At 60.8% G+C, this 11,451-nt stretch overlaps 1 protein-coding gene across 1 annotated transcript in view; it reads right to left on the reverse strand.

The window, feature by feature from the left end:
* Fgf3 (fibroblast growth factor 3) overlaps positions 1–125 on the reverse strand; it is a 25,594-nt gene extending 25,469 nt beyond the window's left edge. The window contains exon 1 of the mRNA XM_015503060.2: positions 94–125. Coding sequence (XP_015358546.1) covers positions 94–125 — 32 coding nt within the window. The remainder of the gene's footprint in view (positions 1–93) is intronic.
* Between the last annotated feature and the right edge of the window lie 11,326 nt (positions 126–11,451).

Here is an 11,451-nt window from a genome sequence, read left to right on the forward strand (position 1 = left end):
CACCCGCCTCCTCAGCCCTGGGCTGCCCGAGCCCCTGCACTGGAGGAGGGGCTGGCCGTCCAGGGCTGGCACGGGGGTGGCCACGCCACAGACCTTCGCTGGTGCCTGGTGAATGGGGTGCCCATGGCCGCCTGCTGCCAGCTCCCCAGCAGCAGCTGCCGCGACCACAGAGGCCACGAGATGCAGCAGCTGCGGCACAACCCCCACCTCAGGGTTCTCCATCCACAGAGTGGGATGGCCATGGCCTGGGCCCCGCCCGCGGCCGTCCAGGTAAGTGGCTGGGCCAAGTGACGTTAGCTGGTGCAGGACGAGGGAGGAGAGCAGCCTCCAGGTACCTCCCACCAGCAGCCAGACCGCTCCAGTCCTGCCTCCTGTCCCTGCCGGGTCCCCACGAGGACGCTGCAGAGGTCAGCGGGGAGCCAGGCTCCCGGCATCTGGGCCACAGGCCGCCTGACCCCGGCACTTGTGCTGGGAGCAGGAAGTTGGCAGGTGAAGGAACCGGGTCCCCAGGAAATCCTCCAGTGATTTCCTGTGGTCACCCTCAGGGCCTCCCATGGCCAGGGCAGTGCCTGTCCAGGGATGGACTCCTGACCAGGGGCTTCAACTTGGCCCCACAGAAAGACTCCTAGGGAAAGGTGCCCGTCAGCACCGTCCAGTGGTGGCTCATTTTATAGCCCTGAAGAGCCAAGGCAGGCCAATAAAGCTGGCCTGGGGACGCTGGCCTGAGACTCCCAGGGACAGGGACAGGGACAGGCCCCACCTGGCTTCAGACCACAGCTCCGCAGGAGCCACCTGAGGGCATGGGGGCAGGAACCAAGGCTCCAGGCCCCTGCTCCCAGATCCACAGAAGGGGACAGTGTGAGGCCTAGGAGGGCAGGTGGCAGCTACAGAGAGCCTCAGGGCCTTCGTCCTAGGACCCGGGCCCCCATCCCCGAGGGCCCTGGCAGCTGGGCCATGACCACGGGTCTCCGTTCCTGAGCTCCTGGAGGCACAGCTGGGCTGGAGCCCCATCCACCTGCTCCTGCCAGGACGGCAAGGCCTGCCCCTCCAGATGGCCGCAGGCAGGGGCAGCCTGGAGCCCAGTGCCGTCTGAACTGCTGACTGCGCAGGGTGTGGGGCTCGGGCCTCCCTCCAGCCCCACCCTCGAGCCAGGCCCCGCCCGCCCTCCCGCAGGTCTGTTTTGTTCTGTGGACGGCCTTTTGAAGGCCACCCTGGCCGACTTTGATGCAGCCCTGTGATAATTCCCTCATCAATAGGCAGGCCCTGCCCGGGAGGCCTTTGAAGAGGCAGGAAAAGCGGGGGCTCCAGGCCCAAGCTGGGGGACAAAGGAGGGGCAGGGCAGGGGCAGTCTCCTGGGAAGCACGCGGTCAGCCAGCTGTGGTCAGCACCTGGGGGAGCGGGGCTCTGCTGGAGAGGGTCACAGAGTGGGTGGCGCTGAGGTGGACCCTCCCAGGGTCTGGGGCTTCCCAGCATGCACCGCACGGGCACTTACATGAGGTCACTGACCCTCGAGAGCCCCAGTTTCCTTGTCTGAGAGACGGCGTGGTGTTGGAAAGTGACATGGTGTCAGTGAGGACCAGAGGGTCCGTGGGGGGGACAGGTCAGCACCGGGCCTGGTCTGTGGGAGGCCGGGGTAAGCTGGGTGATGGTGAGGGTGGTGGTGGCCACAGGGACATGGTGTACGCCCCTGAGTCAGTGAAGAGAGTGAAGAAGGCTGGCGGTGGTGGTGACAGATGACCATGAAGGTGACATCAATGCTGATGGCTCCGTGGGGGTGGCGGTGGAGATGGGGGTGGCGTGGGGTGGCCGGGGAGGAGGGCGCTGCTGTGGACCTCCCCAGCTCCCCCTCGATGGGCGTCCACAGCTAGGAAGCCCCGGAGGCCAGCAGCCCTGCCCTGGCCCTGCCTCCCTTCCCAGTGCCCCCGCCCTGCGTCTCCTGATCCCACCGCCATGGGGAGCGCCTGTTCTGACCCTCAGGTGGCTCTGGGGTTCAGGGACACCCACACTAGGTGGCCTGGGCTTAGGTCTGCCACCGGCCTCTGCTGTACCCCCTCAGGGCCCTTCTAGTCTGTGGTCCTCGTCTAGGCCGGGGGGCAAGGCCTGGCCAGTGAGAGGCGAGCAGACGTTACTGAATGAGGTTTTTTAAGGACACTTTGTTAAAACTCATTTATGTGTTCTGCTCAGTTTACACGACAGCAGAGAGCTCTTCGATTCATTGTACACAGATGGAGCACAATTTTTGCCTTCTCTGACTGTGCCCAAAGTAGGGTCACACCATCACCATCATACATACTCAGGGTAATGATGTCCATCTTGTTCCACCGTCTTTCCTGCCCACATGCCCCTCCCCTCAAGAACAATGCATGACAGGGGCAGAGGACTTGCCCAGCTCTCATGAGGCCTAGGTTCCAGCTTTAAAAAATATATATAATAGTTCTCCACCTCCCCCCCGCTGCCCGAGATGCCTGCAGGATGGCCGGGGCTGGGGCAGCCTTCTTGGTTCCTGCAGCCACAGGCTGGGGTGCAGTGGACGGAGAGAGACGGCCTGGAGATGGCAGACCATCATGCCTGCGCTGGCCTGCGCCCTGTAGCAGCAGGACCCTCCCTTGTGGAGCACTTGTGCTGGCCCAGGAGGACGGCAAGTGGACCACAGAGCAGCTTAGTACCATCAGGTGGTGACAAAGCCAGGTGAAGCCACCGAGGCTGGTCAGCTGGGGCCCCTGGAGAGGAGTCACAGGCCTTGGACAGGTGCTGTGTGCTTGAGGGGCGGCCAAGGCTTGGGGAGCTGGGCTTCTGTGAGCACTAGGGTCTGCGGTGGCCCAGACGGTGGCTCTCAGGATGCAAGTGCAGGCCGCGGTCCTGGAACCTGTGAGGAGGTCAGGACCTGGGTCCCCTGGGTGCCCTGAGTGCCATCTCAAGTCTCCTCACGAGAGAGAGGCCATGTGAAGACAGGCAGAGAAGGCAGTGCTGCGGCCAGGAGGGACGAGCAGAGCCCTCCTGGAGCCACCCTGCTGGCCCTTGACCTTGGACGGATGCTCCAGGCCACCCAGGTCGGGGTCATCTGGTTCAGCTGCCCGAGGAAGCCAACCCGGGACAAGTGGTGGGCCATGAGGTCAGAGTCGAGGGTGGGCCCCATCCCTCGGGGCCTCACAAGGCCCTAGGACTCTGGACCTCAGGCTGGGCATGGGAGAAGCCACTGGAGGACGGAGGGCAGCGGTGGCTTTGACGGTGTTTTAAAGGATGGGCTGCTGCCGTGTCTGGAAGGGGGTGGGAACCGGGGAGGAGAGGCCTGCGCCCCCAGGTCTCAAGGAGCCCGTCCAGGCCCCACACCACACCAGGCAGCTTCAGTGGGGCCAGGGCCTGGGAAGACAGAAGGGTGTGACCATGTCCCTCTGATCAGACAAAAGGACAGCTGTGGGCTTAGTGGGAAGCAAGACCCTGTGGCCCCGGGCGGAGACAGAGCTGTGTGTAAATATTTAGAAACTGGGTGGGAGGTGTTCCTATCGAGAGTCTTTGAAGGACCCAGTGGAACCGCCCAGGTGTTTGACAGCGTTGCTGGCAGGTCAAGGAGCTCCAGTGAGGGAGGCCGTGGGAGGGAGGCCGGGAGGCCCAGGAGTGGCTGCCGCAGCCCCCTTCAGGTGCCCAGAGAGTCTGGCCTCAGCCGATCCTGACCTTCAGTCCTGGGAAAGCAACCAAGTGCCGTCGCCCTGGGAGCCCCACAGGGACCAAGGCCAGAGGTTAAGATGCAGAGCCACAGGGGAGGCTCCCCTCCAGCAGTTGGTGTCCAGGGCCTCTTCAGCCTGGTGAGGAGGCAAACCTCCCACATCTACAGCTGGTTTGGAGAAGAGCGTTTTTCTGAAGACCCTGCTGGCTTCTCTCCCTGCACACACACACACACCACAGACTGTTCTTTACCCATCAATTCCTGACCCAGGTGAACGGCCAAGGTGGGTGCAGTACCCAGGGGACCTTGGCCACCCAAGAGGAGGTGCGCAATCAAAACCATCGAGGCAGGGAAAGCAGCGAAGGCACGTATCTGGGCAGAGCAGGGGGCTCAGGAAAGAGCGGCAAAGGAGGAACCTGGAATCTAGTTCACACAGCTTGGGGGACTGTCTCCTGAACTCCGGAGCCTGCTGCTGCTGCACTCTCTACTGCTGGGGAGCTTTTAAGGGCACCAAGGGGTCCCGGCATCATGCAGCTGCTCTCCACGGTGCCCCGCGTCCTGCACTTCCAAGGCTTGCCTAGCCTCCCCCGTGCCCCTCGGCTCTCAGAGGCAGGAGAGCCACCACATGCCGAGCACCTACCGTGCCAGCCTCTGGGCCGGGGCTTTGCATGTTTATGTGGCTTAATTCTTGCCACATCTCTGTGGGATCTTCCACCTGCAGGTGATGAAGCTGAGGCTCAGAGAAAGGAGAATATTTCCTTTGGCCACATGGCCTCTCCCGATATGGGAATTCGCCCCTCATTCTCCAGGTGGCTGTAGACTGCTGCTCGGTATGTGGTCCTGTTCCCAGCACGAGGGTCATCGTCATGAACAGACAGACACCAGCCCCTGCCTCCGAGGGAGACCTCCGGGTGCCAGAAACATCCTGATTAACAAATGCAAGCATGTTCACTCTGGAAGTCGTCAAACTTCATAAAGAAAACAAAATCACAGACAACGTGGTGCCAGGGAGTGTGGCAAGGCGTGTCATGGTCCCCAGCGACAGCCAGGTATGAACGTGACCTTATATGGTAAAGGGGAGATTAACTGGGATTATTCAGCTGCCCCTAAACATAGCCACAAGTGTCCTCGTTAGAGAGCGGCAGGGACCAGGGACAGGGGACTTGGGAGGATGGGCGTGGAGGAAGGTGGGGCCTCCGGAACCTGGAAGAGTAGGGAAGGAGACTGTCCCCGGAGCCTGCGGAAGGACCAGCCCTGCCCACGCCTCGGCTCCTGTCCCGTGGGATTTGGACTCCTGGGTCCAGAACAGGAGGACAGTAGATGGCGTGGTCTTGAGTCTTCAGGTTTGTAGTAAACTTGTTACAACAGCAACAAGAAACTGATAGACCAGACACTTCTGTGCCCACAGCACGGAATGTCCTCTTTGTCAGCTTGAGCCCCCAGAACAGAACACGACAGGCCTCTGCCACCAGGGAGAGGCCACCTGAGCACCCAGCAGACACCAGGCCTGCTGTGTCCGTACGAGAGGAGGTGCGGAGCTGGCACCCTGGTGTGCGGAAGCCACTACAGAAGACACTTGCCGGTCCCTGGAAAAGCTGACCATAGGCTGAACATGTGGTCCAGCCCTTCCACCCAGGTGTACGCCCAACAGGACGAAGCTGGGGCTCAAGCCGATGTTTGTGCGTCTGTTTCCATGGCAGCGATAGTGGCCACAGCGGCTGGGCGAAGAGGGCGGCAACAGGCCCGTCAGCAGGTGGACGGATAAGCAAGATGCACACTCAACGGGACAGGGTCAGTCTTAGTGAGGACCCCGAAGATGTCACGTCCAGCAAGGTTCCCGGGCAGGGCTGAGGGGAGGGGGACGTGGAGCTACCCTGTCGCATTTGGGAGGGTGGTGAGGTTCTGGACGCGGGTGGCTGGGGTGTCGGGCCACAGTGAGAATGCGGCTCCCGCCACTGAGCTGCCCCCTCGGAGCTGACCGGGGCAGTGGCCGTGTGTGAATGTGTGTGTCCACCATGTTGAAGCGTTTCTTCATTTCCGAACAGTTGGCAAATTTCTGCATAGATTTTGATCATTATTTTAAATTGAATCCATCATGATGAGAGAACAAACTCTATGACATTGAGAATCACGACCCAGAGCGAGTTCTGAGCTGTCCTAGCGGGTGTCCGATGTGTCCCCAGACACTGACTCTTCTGCTCTTTTTGGACAGTGTGTCCAGGTGGGTCAGTAGCATCTCCTAAACCTTCCGGCTCACTGAGATTCGCCTACTGTTGGAAAATAATCTGGTGGACCTTCAACTTCTGACTGGGTCTGTGCGTCCTCCCTGGGCCTCCGCGGTCTGGCTGTGTGGGTTTTGAAGCTCGTTGTGAGGCGGACACCAATTGAGGGTCTTCCCAGCTCCCTGCTGGGCTCGTCTCTTTGTCTTTAAGAAATGCCCCGTATCTCCACTACTGTCCCTCGTGCTGAGACCCAGCCGTCTGACAGGGCCTGGTCTCTCCCTCCCGCCCACCTGTGTCCCCTCTCTGTTTCACGTCTTACCTGCCTCCTAGTTAAAGGGCATCTTTCATAAAGAGCACAGGATTGAGCCTCGCCCTGGTCCGGCGACCCTCTCCTTAACTGCAGGACTTAGATTGGGCTCGGCATCCTCAGTGGCTGAGCCCGGGCTGCCGTCTGGCTAGATGCCTCCATTTATCACCTGTTCCTTGACCCTTCCCCCTTTCCTCTCCTTTGCAGCGACTGATTGCCACTTGTTTGTTTACGTTGGTATCCGTCTGATTTCTGTGCTCATTTGCCCTAGCCGCTGCAGTGGGCACCCTTGGCCCTCACCATGCACCTCGGATTAACCTGGTGCCACTTGATGCACCTCGAGGGTGTCTTGCACTTTGTGCCCCCACTGACCCCTCACTTTGTCCTCGGTGCCATTGTTATTTTTTTTCGCATGAGATCAACCCTGTAGCAACTGTTATCATCTTTACTTAATTGCTGTATCATCTCTGGATTTTTTAAATTTTTGTTTTTTTTTGGCATTGGGGATTGAACCCAGGGATGCTTAACCACAGAGCCACACCCCAGCCCTTTTTATTTTTCATTTTGAGAAAGGGCCTTGCTAAGTTACTGCGGTTGGCCTCCAACTTGTGAGTCTCCTGCCTCAGCCTCCAGAGCTGCTGGGCCGACAGGCGTGCACCACTGCACCCGGCTCTCTCTGTTGCTGTTTGGATAATTTCTACCGAGCTGACTTCACGTTCATGATCTTCTCTTTTGCGGCGTCAAATCTGGGTGAACGTCCAGTGCGTTTTTCATTTTGGATATTGTGTAGTTCAGATCTAGAATTTCCATTTGCTTAGTTTTTAGTCTTTTATTTATCTGCCACAATTCCTTACCTCCGCACTCATTGTGTTCATTTTTTCTTTCAAATCTTTAAGCAGATTTCTAACAGCTGCTTATCCGTCTGCTGATGTCATCGTGGGTCTCTGTCTATTCATCGTGTTTTCTCTCTGATTGTGGGTCCCGTTCCCTGCCCCTCTGCACGTCAGGTGATCCTCCTGGTACGTTCCTGACATGGTCAACTCTGTGCTGTTTTAGTGTGCACTTCATTGCGTCCCACCTACAGGCCGGCAGTTCCTTGCTGTCCAGATCCTGCCACACCCCTCTGCTGCTCTGGGAATGTGCTCTAGGCAGCCCTTCCCCCAGGGCCGGGGCGAGCACCAGGCTGTTGCTTTACATTCAAGGAAAACAGCTCTGCACTTTCTGTTTCCAACTCCTTAAAAGACAGTTTGAAGATTTGGTGACGCTCCCTAGTTGTTGACAGCAGAAAGGTCATTTTCACGCTCATCAGCATGACACAGTTAAACCCGAATTCCTCATCGGAGCACAACTAAGAAATTAGGACCCGTGCGGCCCTCTTCATCAAAACGCAGGCATTACTAGGATTTCGAGTGTCATCGCTGATGTCTTTTTATCTTTTTGTTCCCCGGGACTGATCCCAGGGATGCACTACCACCGAGGCACACCCCAGCCCTTTTTATTTTTACTGTGACACAGAGTCTCTCTAAGTTGCTGAGGCTGGCCTCGAACCTGCAATCCTCCTGCCTCAGCCTCCAAGTCCCTGGGATGACAGGCGTGTGTCACTGTGCTCGGCGCCCCGCAGACTGCCCCTCAGCTGGGCTTTACCTGGGGCTTTCTCAGCTACGGTTGAGGCCGTGCACCTTGCAAGAAGGCCCTGGGGTCCCCGTCCCCTCCTGGGTCTCACGTCAGGTGCCTGTGGAGCTACACTGTGGTGTTGACTTGGTGACATCACCCTACATTTGCTGAAGTGCTATTTGATGGGGGTTTTGCTACGAAGTTACTATTTTTAACAATTCAATGATGATTAATTAATAATCAATGATCTAATAACTGGCTCCGACCCAGACCCTGCCTCTCCTTCGGCCGCAGCCATTCATTTCCGCCTCCATCAGAGGATCTTTGCCTGACTGCTCATTTCCTCTCTTCCTGGTTCTTCACCTGGTGACTGGACTTCTTCCTGGGGAGCCGCGGTCCCCTCCATTTGGTCACTCACCCACTCAGTTTTGACGTATCGGATGCATTTCTGCCCTAGTGGACAGGGTCACTCGCTATGTGGTGACCACGCGGCAGGTACTGGGTGCTGGGGAACCTGCTGCTGGCCAGGAGGGTGCCGAGACAGAGGACCCCTTCCCCCTGTGGAACTGAGTGCCGCCACGAGGGTGGCTCCGGGTTGGGTTGGCCCCTGGGTCCAGGTGGCTCTCCGTCCTGGCCCAGATGCAGGACCCAGGCCTGGCAGTGGCCCTGGCTGGACCCGGGGCTTCTTGAAATCTTGCCAGGATGAAGAGTGGCCTGTGTGTGCCGGCCGGGTGGCTGGTGGCCCTGGGGACAACGTTCCCAGAGACAGCAGGAGCCGGGCCCTTTCTTCAGTGCCAACAAAGCCGGGCGTGGGTCACTTCTGCAGCGACGGCACTTTCTTTGAGGGGCTGTCAGGGCACTGGGTGGCGCGCTGTCACACACTCGGCCTTTCTTGGGTCGCGATGGCCCAGGCCTCTCCTCCCCCGAGCTGTCCCCCGGCCCATCCATCAAACTCACGAGAGGTGGCCAGTGGCCGTCCTGCAGCGGTTCTCAAAGGCCAGGGCTTCAGCCCGTGTCCATGACGGCATCAAAGCCCGTCCCAGGGGCCTTCTGCTGGGCGGAGCGCAGAGGGCTTTGCTGAGCCCTGAAGGGGCCGCGGGACCATTGGGCTCCCTGGGGCTCCCTGCACCATATTCTGGCAACTTCAGAAGTGGCCTTCAGACGTCCCCAGACTGGGCTGCGCCTGTGGGCACCACCTGGCTCAGCACCCGAGAAGGCCCCTCCCTCCCTCGGCTCCCGCACCTCAGGGAGAGCCGCGGGCAGCAGCCGCCCCCTTGGCCAGCGCTGGGGCCGGTGTGGCGGCCAGGGCAGGGGGGGTCCACTCACCCAGCAGCTACCCTCTGCTCTCGTGGTCCTGGAGACCACCCACGGGGCCAGCAGGGCTGTCCTTTCCTTTCTTATGGACACACACTAACTGCACGCACTAAGGAGGTGCCTTCTGGTATTTCCCACTCCCCGCTCACCTGCCCAGTCCTGGTAACGCTGTTCTGCACACAGGTCGCCATTTCAGCTTCTGCCTCTGAGAGCCCTCACGGTGCTTGTCCCCCTGAACCTGCGTCTTCCACTCAGCATAACGCCCTCCATCTCCACCCACTTTGCTGCAAATGGCAGGATTTCATCCTTCTTCAGAGCTGACTAGTACTCCAGTGTGGAGAGACTCCACAGGTCCTTTGTCCCCTCCTCTGTGGACGGCCCCAGGGCCACCCCACATCCTAGCAGTTGTGAATAGAGCCGCAGTGATCTGGGCGCATGGGTGTCTCTCGGGAACACAGACTTCATTTTCTTTGGATGGAGGCCCAGGAGTGGGATAGCAGGATCCTAAGGGAGTGCCACACACTGTTGCCCACACCGGCTGGACCGTTGCATCCCCCCCAGCGCGGGTGGCCCCTGTCCTCCTCACCCCACCATCATGGGTCATTTGTGTTAATAGCCATCAGCGTGGTTGTGGCCCGAGTTCCGTCTCCCCCTTCACAGGTTGGGGAGCTGGGAGCGAGCTGCCCTGTGAGTGGGCGGGACGCTGGGCCTGCGCCCAGCCATGGGCCCCTCCCAAACTGCCCAGTGAGCCCTCATGAGATGGCGCCCCGTCTCCACACACAGGCAGGTCCAGGAGACCAGTGTCCAGCCCTGCACCCCTGAAGGTGCCCAGCCCCGACGGTGGGCACTCACCTCCCTGTTCTTCGTACGGCTTGACCCCGTGTGTGACCCGACAGGCCACGGGGGCTCTTCCCACCCGCTGCACGGGAAGCCCACTGGGGGGCCCGTGGCTTGTCCCATCCACAGGAGAAGTGGGCTCCCTGCCCCAGCCCCTCGGCCCTTTCCCTTCGGTCAGAATGTGGCTCCTGTGCTCAAGGGTGAGCCGTGGCTCGACCCCAGCTCTTTCCTCCCACCGTGCGGTACTCTTGGGGACGCCTCGGTCCTGTGAGCTATGCAAGAGCAACCCCCTCCGTTTGCAGCAGGGCTCTGACCTCAGCGTAAGGCTGCGCAGTCTCCACCACAAAGGGTGCTGGGCCCATGTTGTGCAGGGCCTTGACGGTCAGTGCAAGTCTCCCGGGAAGCCCTAGGGAGCCACCGAGGGCTCTGGAGGGGTGCCTGGCAGGACTGGAGCAGTGTCTTAGCCCCTGTGCCTTCGGGCTGAGGGCAGGCTTCCCTGGTGGGGGGGCCGGGCCCTCCTCGGCCAGGCCCTGCGTGCCTGCTGGTGCCCAGCACCATGTCCAACCACATGGGCACTCTCCCTATCCCTGAGCCGAGGGCATACCTCCTGCAGGTCACCTGGCCCCTGCACAGCCTGCCGCCCGGGGAACTCCCTCACCACCACCCCCGCCCCCCACTCAGCCTCACTGTCTTTGGAGCGCTGGCCCCAGCCTGGACCACCTGTCCTCTGTGTCCTTACCCTCCCGCCAGGCGTGGGCTCCACCTGGCAGGGCCTCTCCATCCTGCCCACAAGCAGGGCCACAGCACATGGCGCATGGGGGTTCAGTGAGTGTCAGGCAGAGTCCACTCCCCAAGGAGGACGGGCCTATCTGGGCAGCGCCCGGCTGGGGCTGGGGCCGGGACAGCCTGGGCCCCACAGCCACTTCCTTCCCCACCTGTTCTGCTGCCCCTGGGCGAGCCTGGGGCTTCGGGAGTCCGGGGACAGGGCGTGTGTGCAGCCGCCCAGGTGGAGGCAGGTGCCACCCCCAGGCCGGGAGCCAGGCAGGGCGTTTCCTGGGAGCTACGAGGCGCCAGGCATGGAGAGGAGCGGGTCCGCCCGCCCCGGTGCCCAGCCACAGGAGCCATTTCACAAAGGACGGGGCTCTGCGAGGTCCTCAGCCACCGAGCCCGCGAGGCAGAGAGGGTGGCCGAGGCCAGCTGCTCCAGTCCCCAGGAGTGACCTGGGCAAGCCCGAGACCTGCTCCTGGCCTGCCCAGGCTCCCTGGGGGACAAGGGCTGTGATGTGCCCTGTCCTCAAACAGATGTGGCGAGGTCATCGTCCCCTCCACCAGGGAGCTCGGTGTGAATCAGAGCAGGGCTCGCCGTCTAGGGGGCTCCCCTGGGGGCAGGAGCAGAGCCCGGGTCCCAAGTCCCCAACCTCGAGAGCCAGGTACCCACACAGGAAGGACTTGGGGAGGCACCGCCTCCTTTGTCACCGACACCATGAGCTGGAA

The sequence above is a fragment of the Marmota marmota genome, unplaced genomic scaffold (assembly GCF_001458135.2).
Source record: "Marmota marmota marmota unplaced genomic scaffold, marMar, whole genome shotgun sequence".
NCBI lineage: Eukaryota > Metazoa > Chordata > Mammalia > Rodentia > Sciuridae > Marmota > Marmota marmota.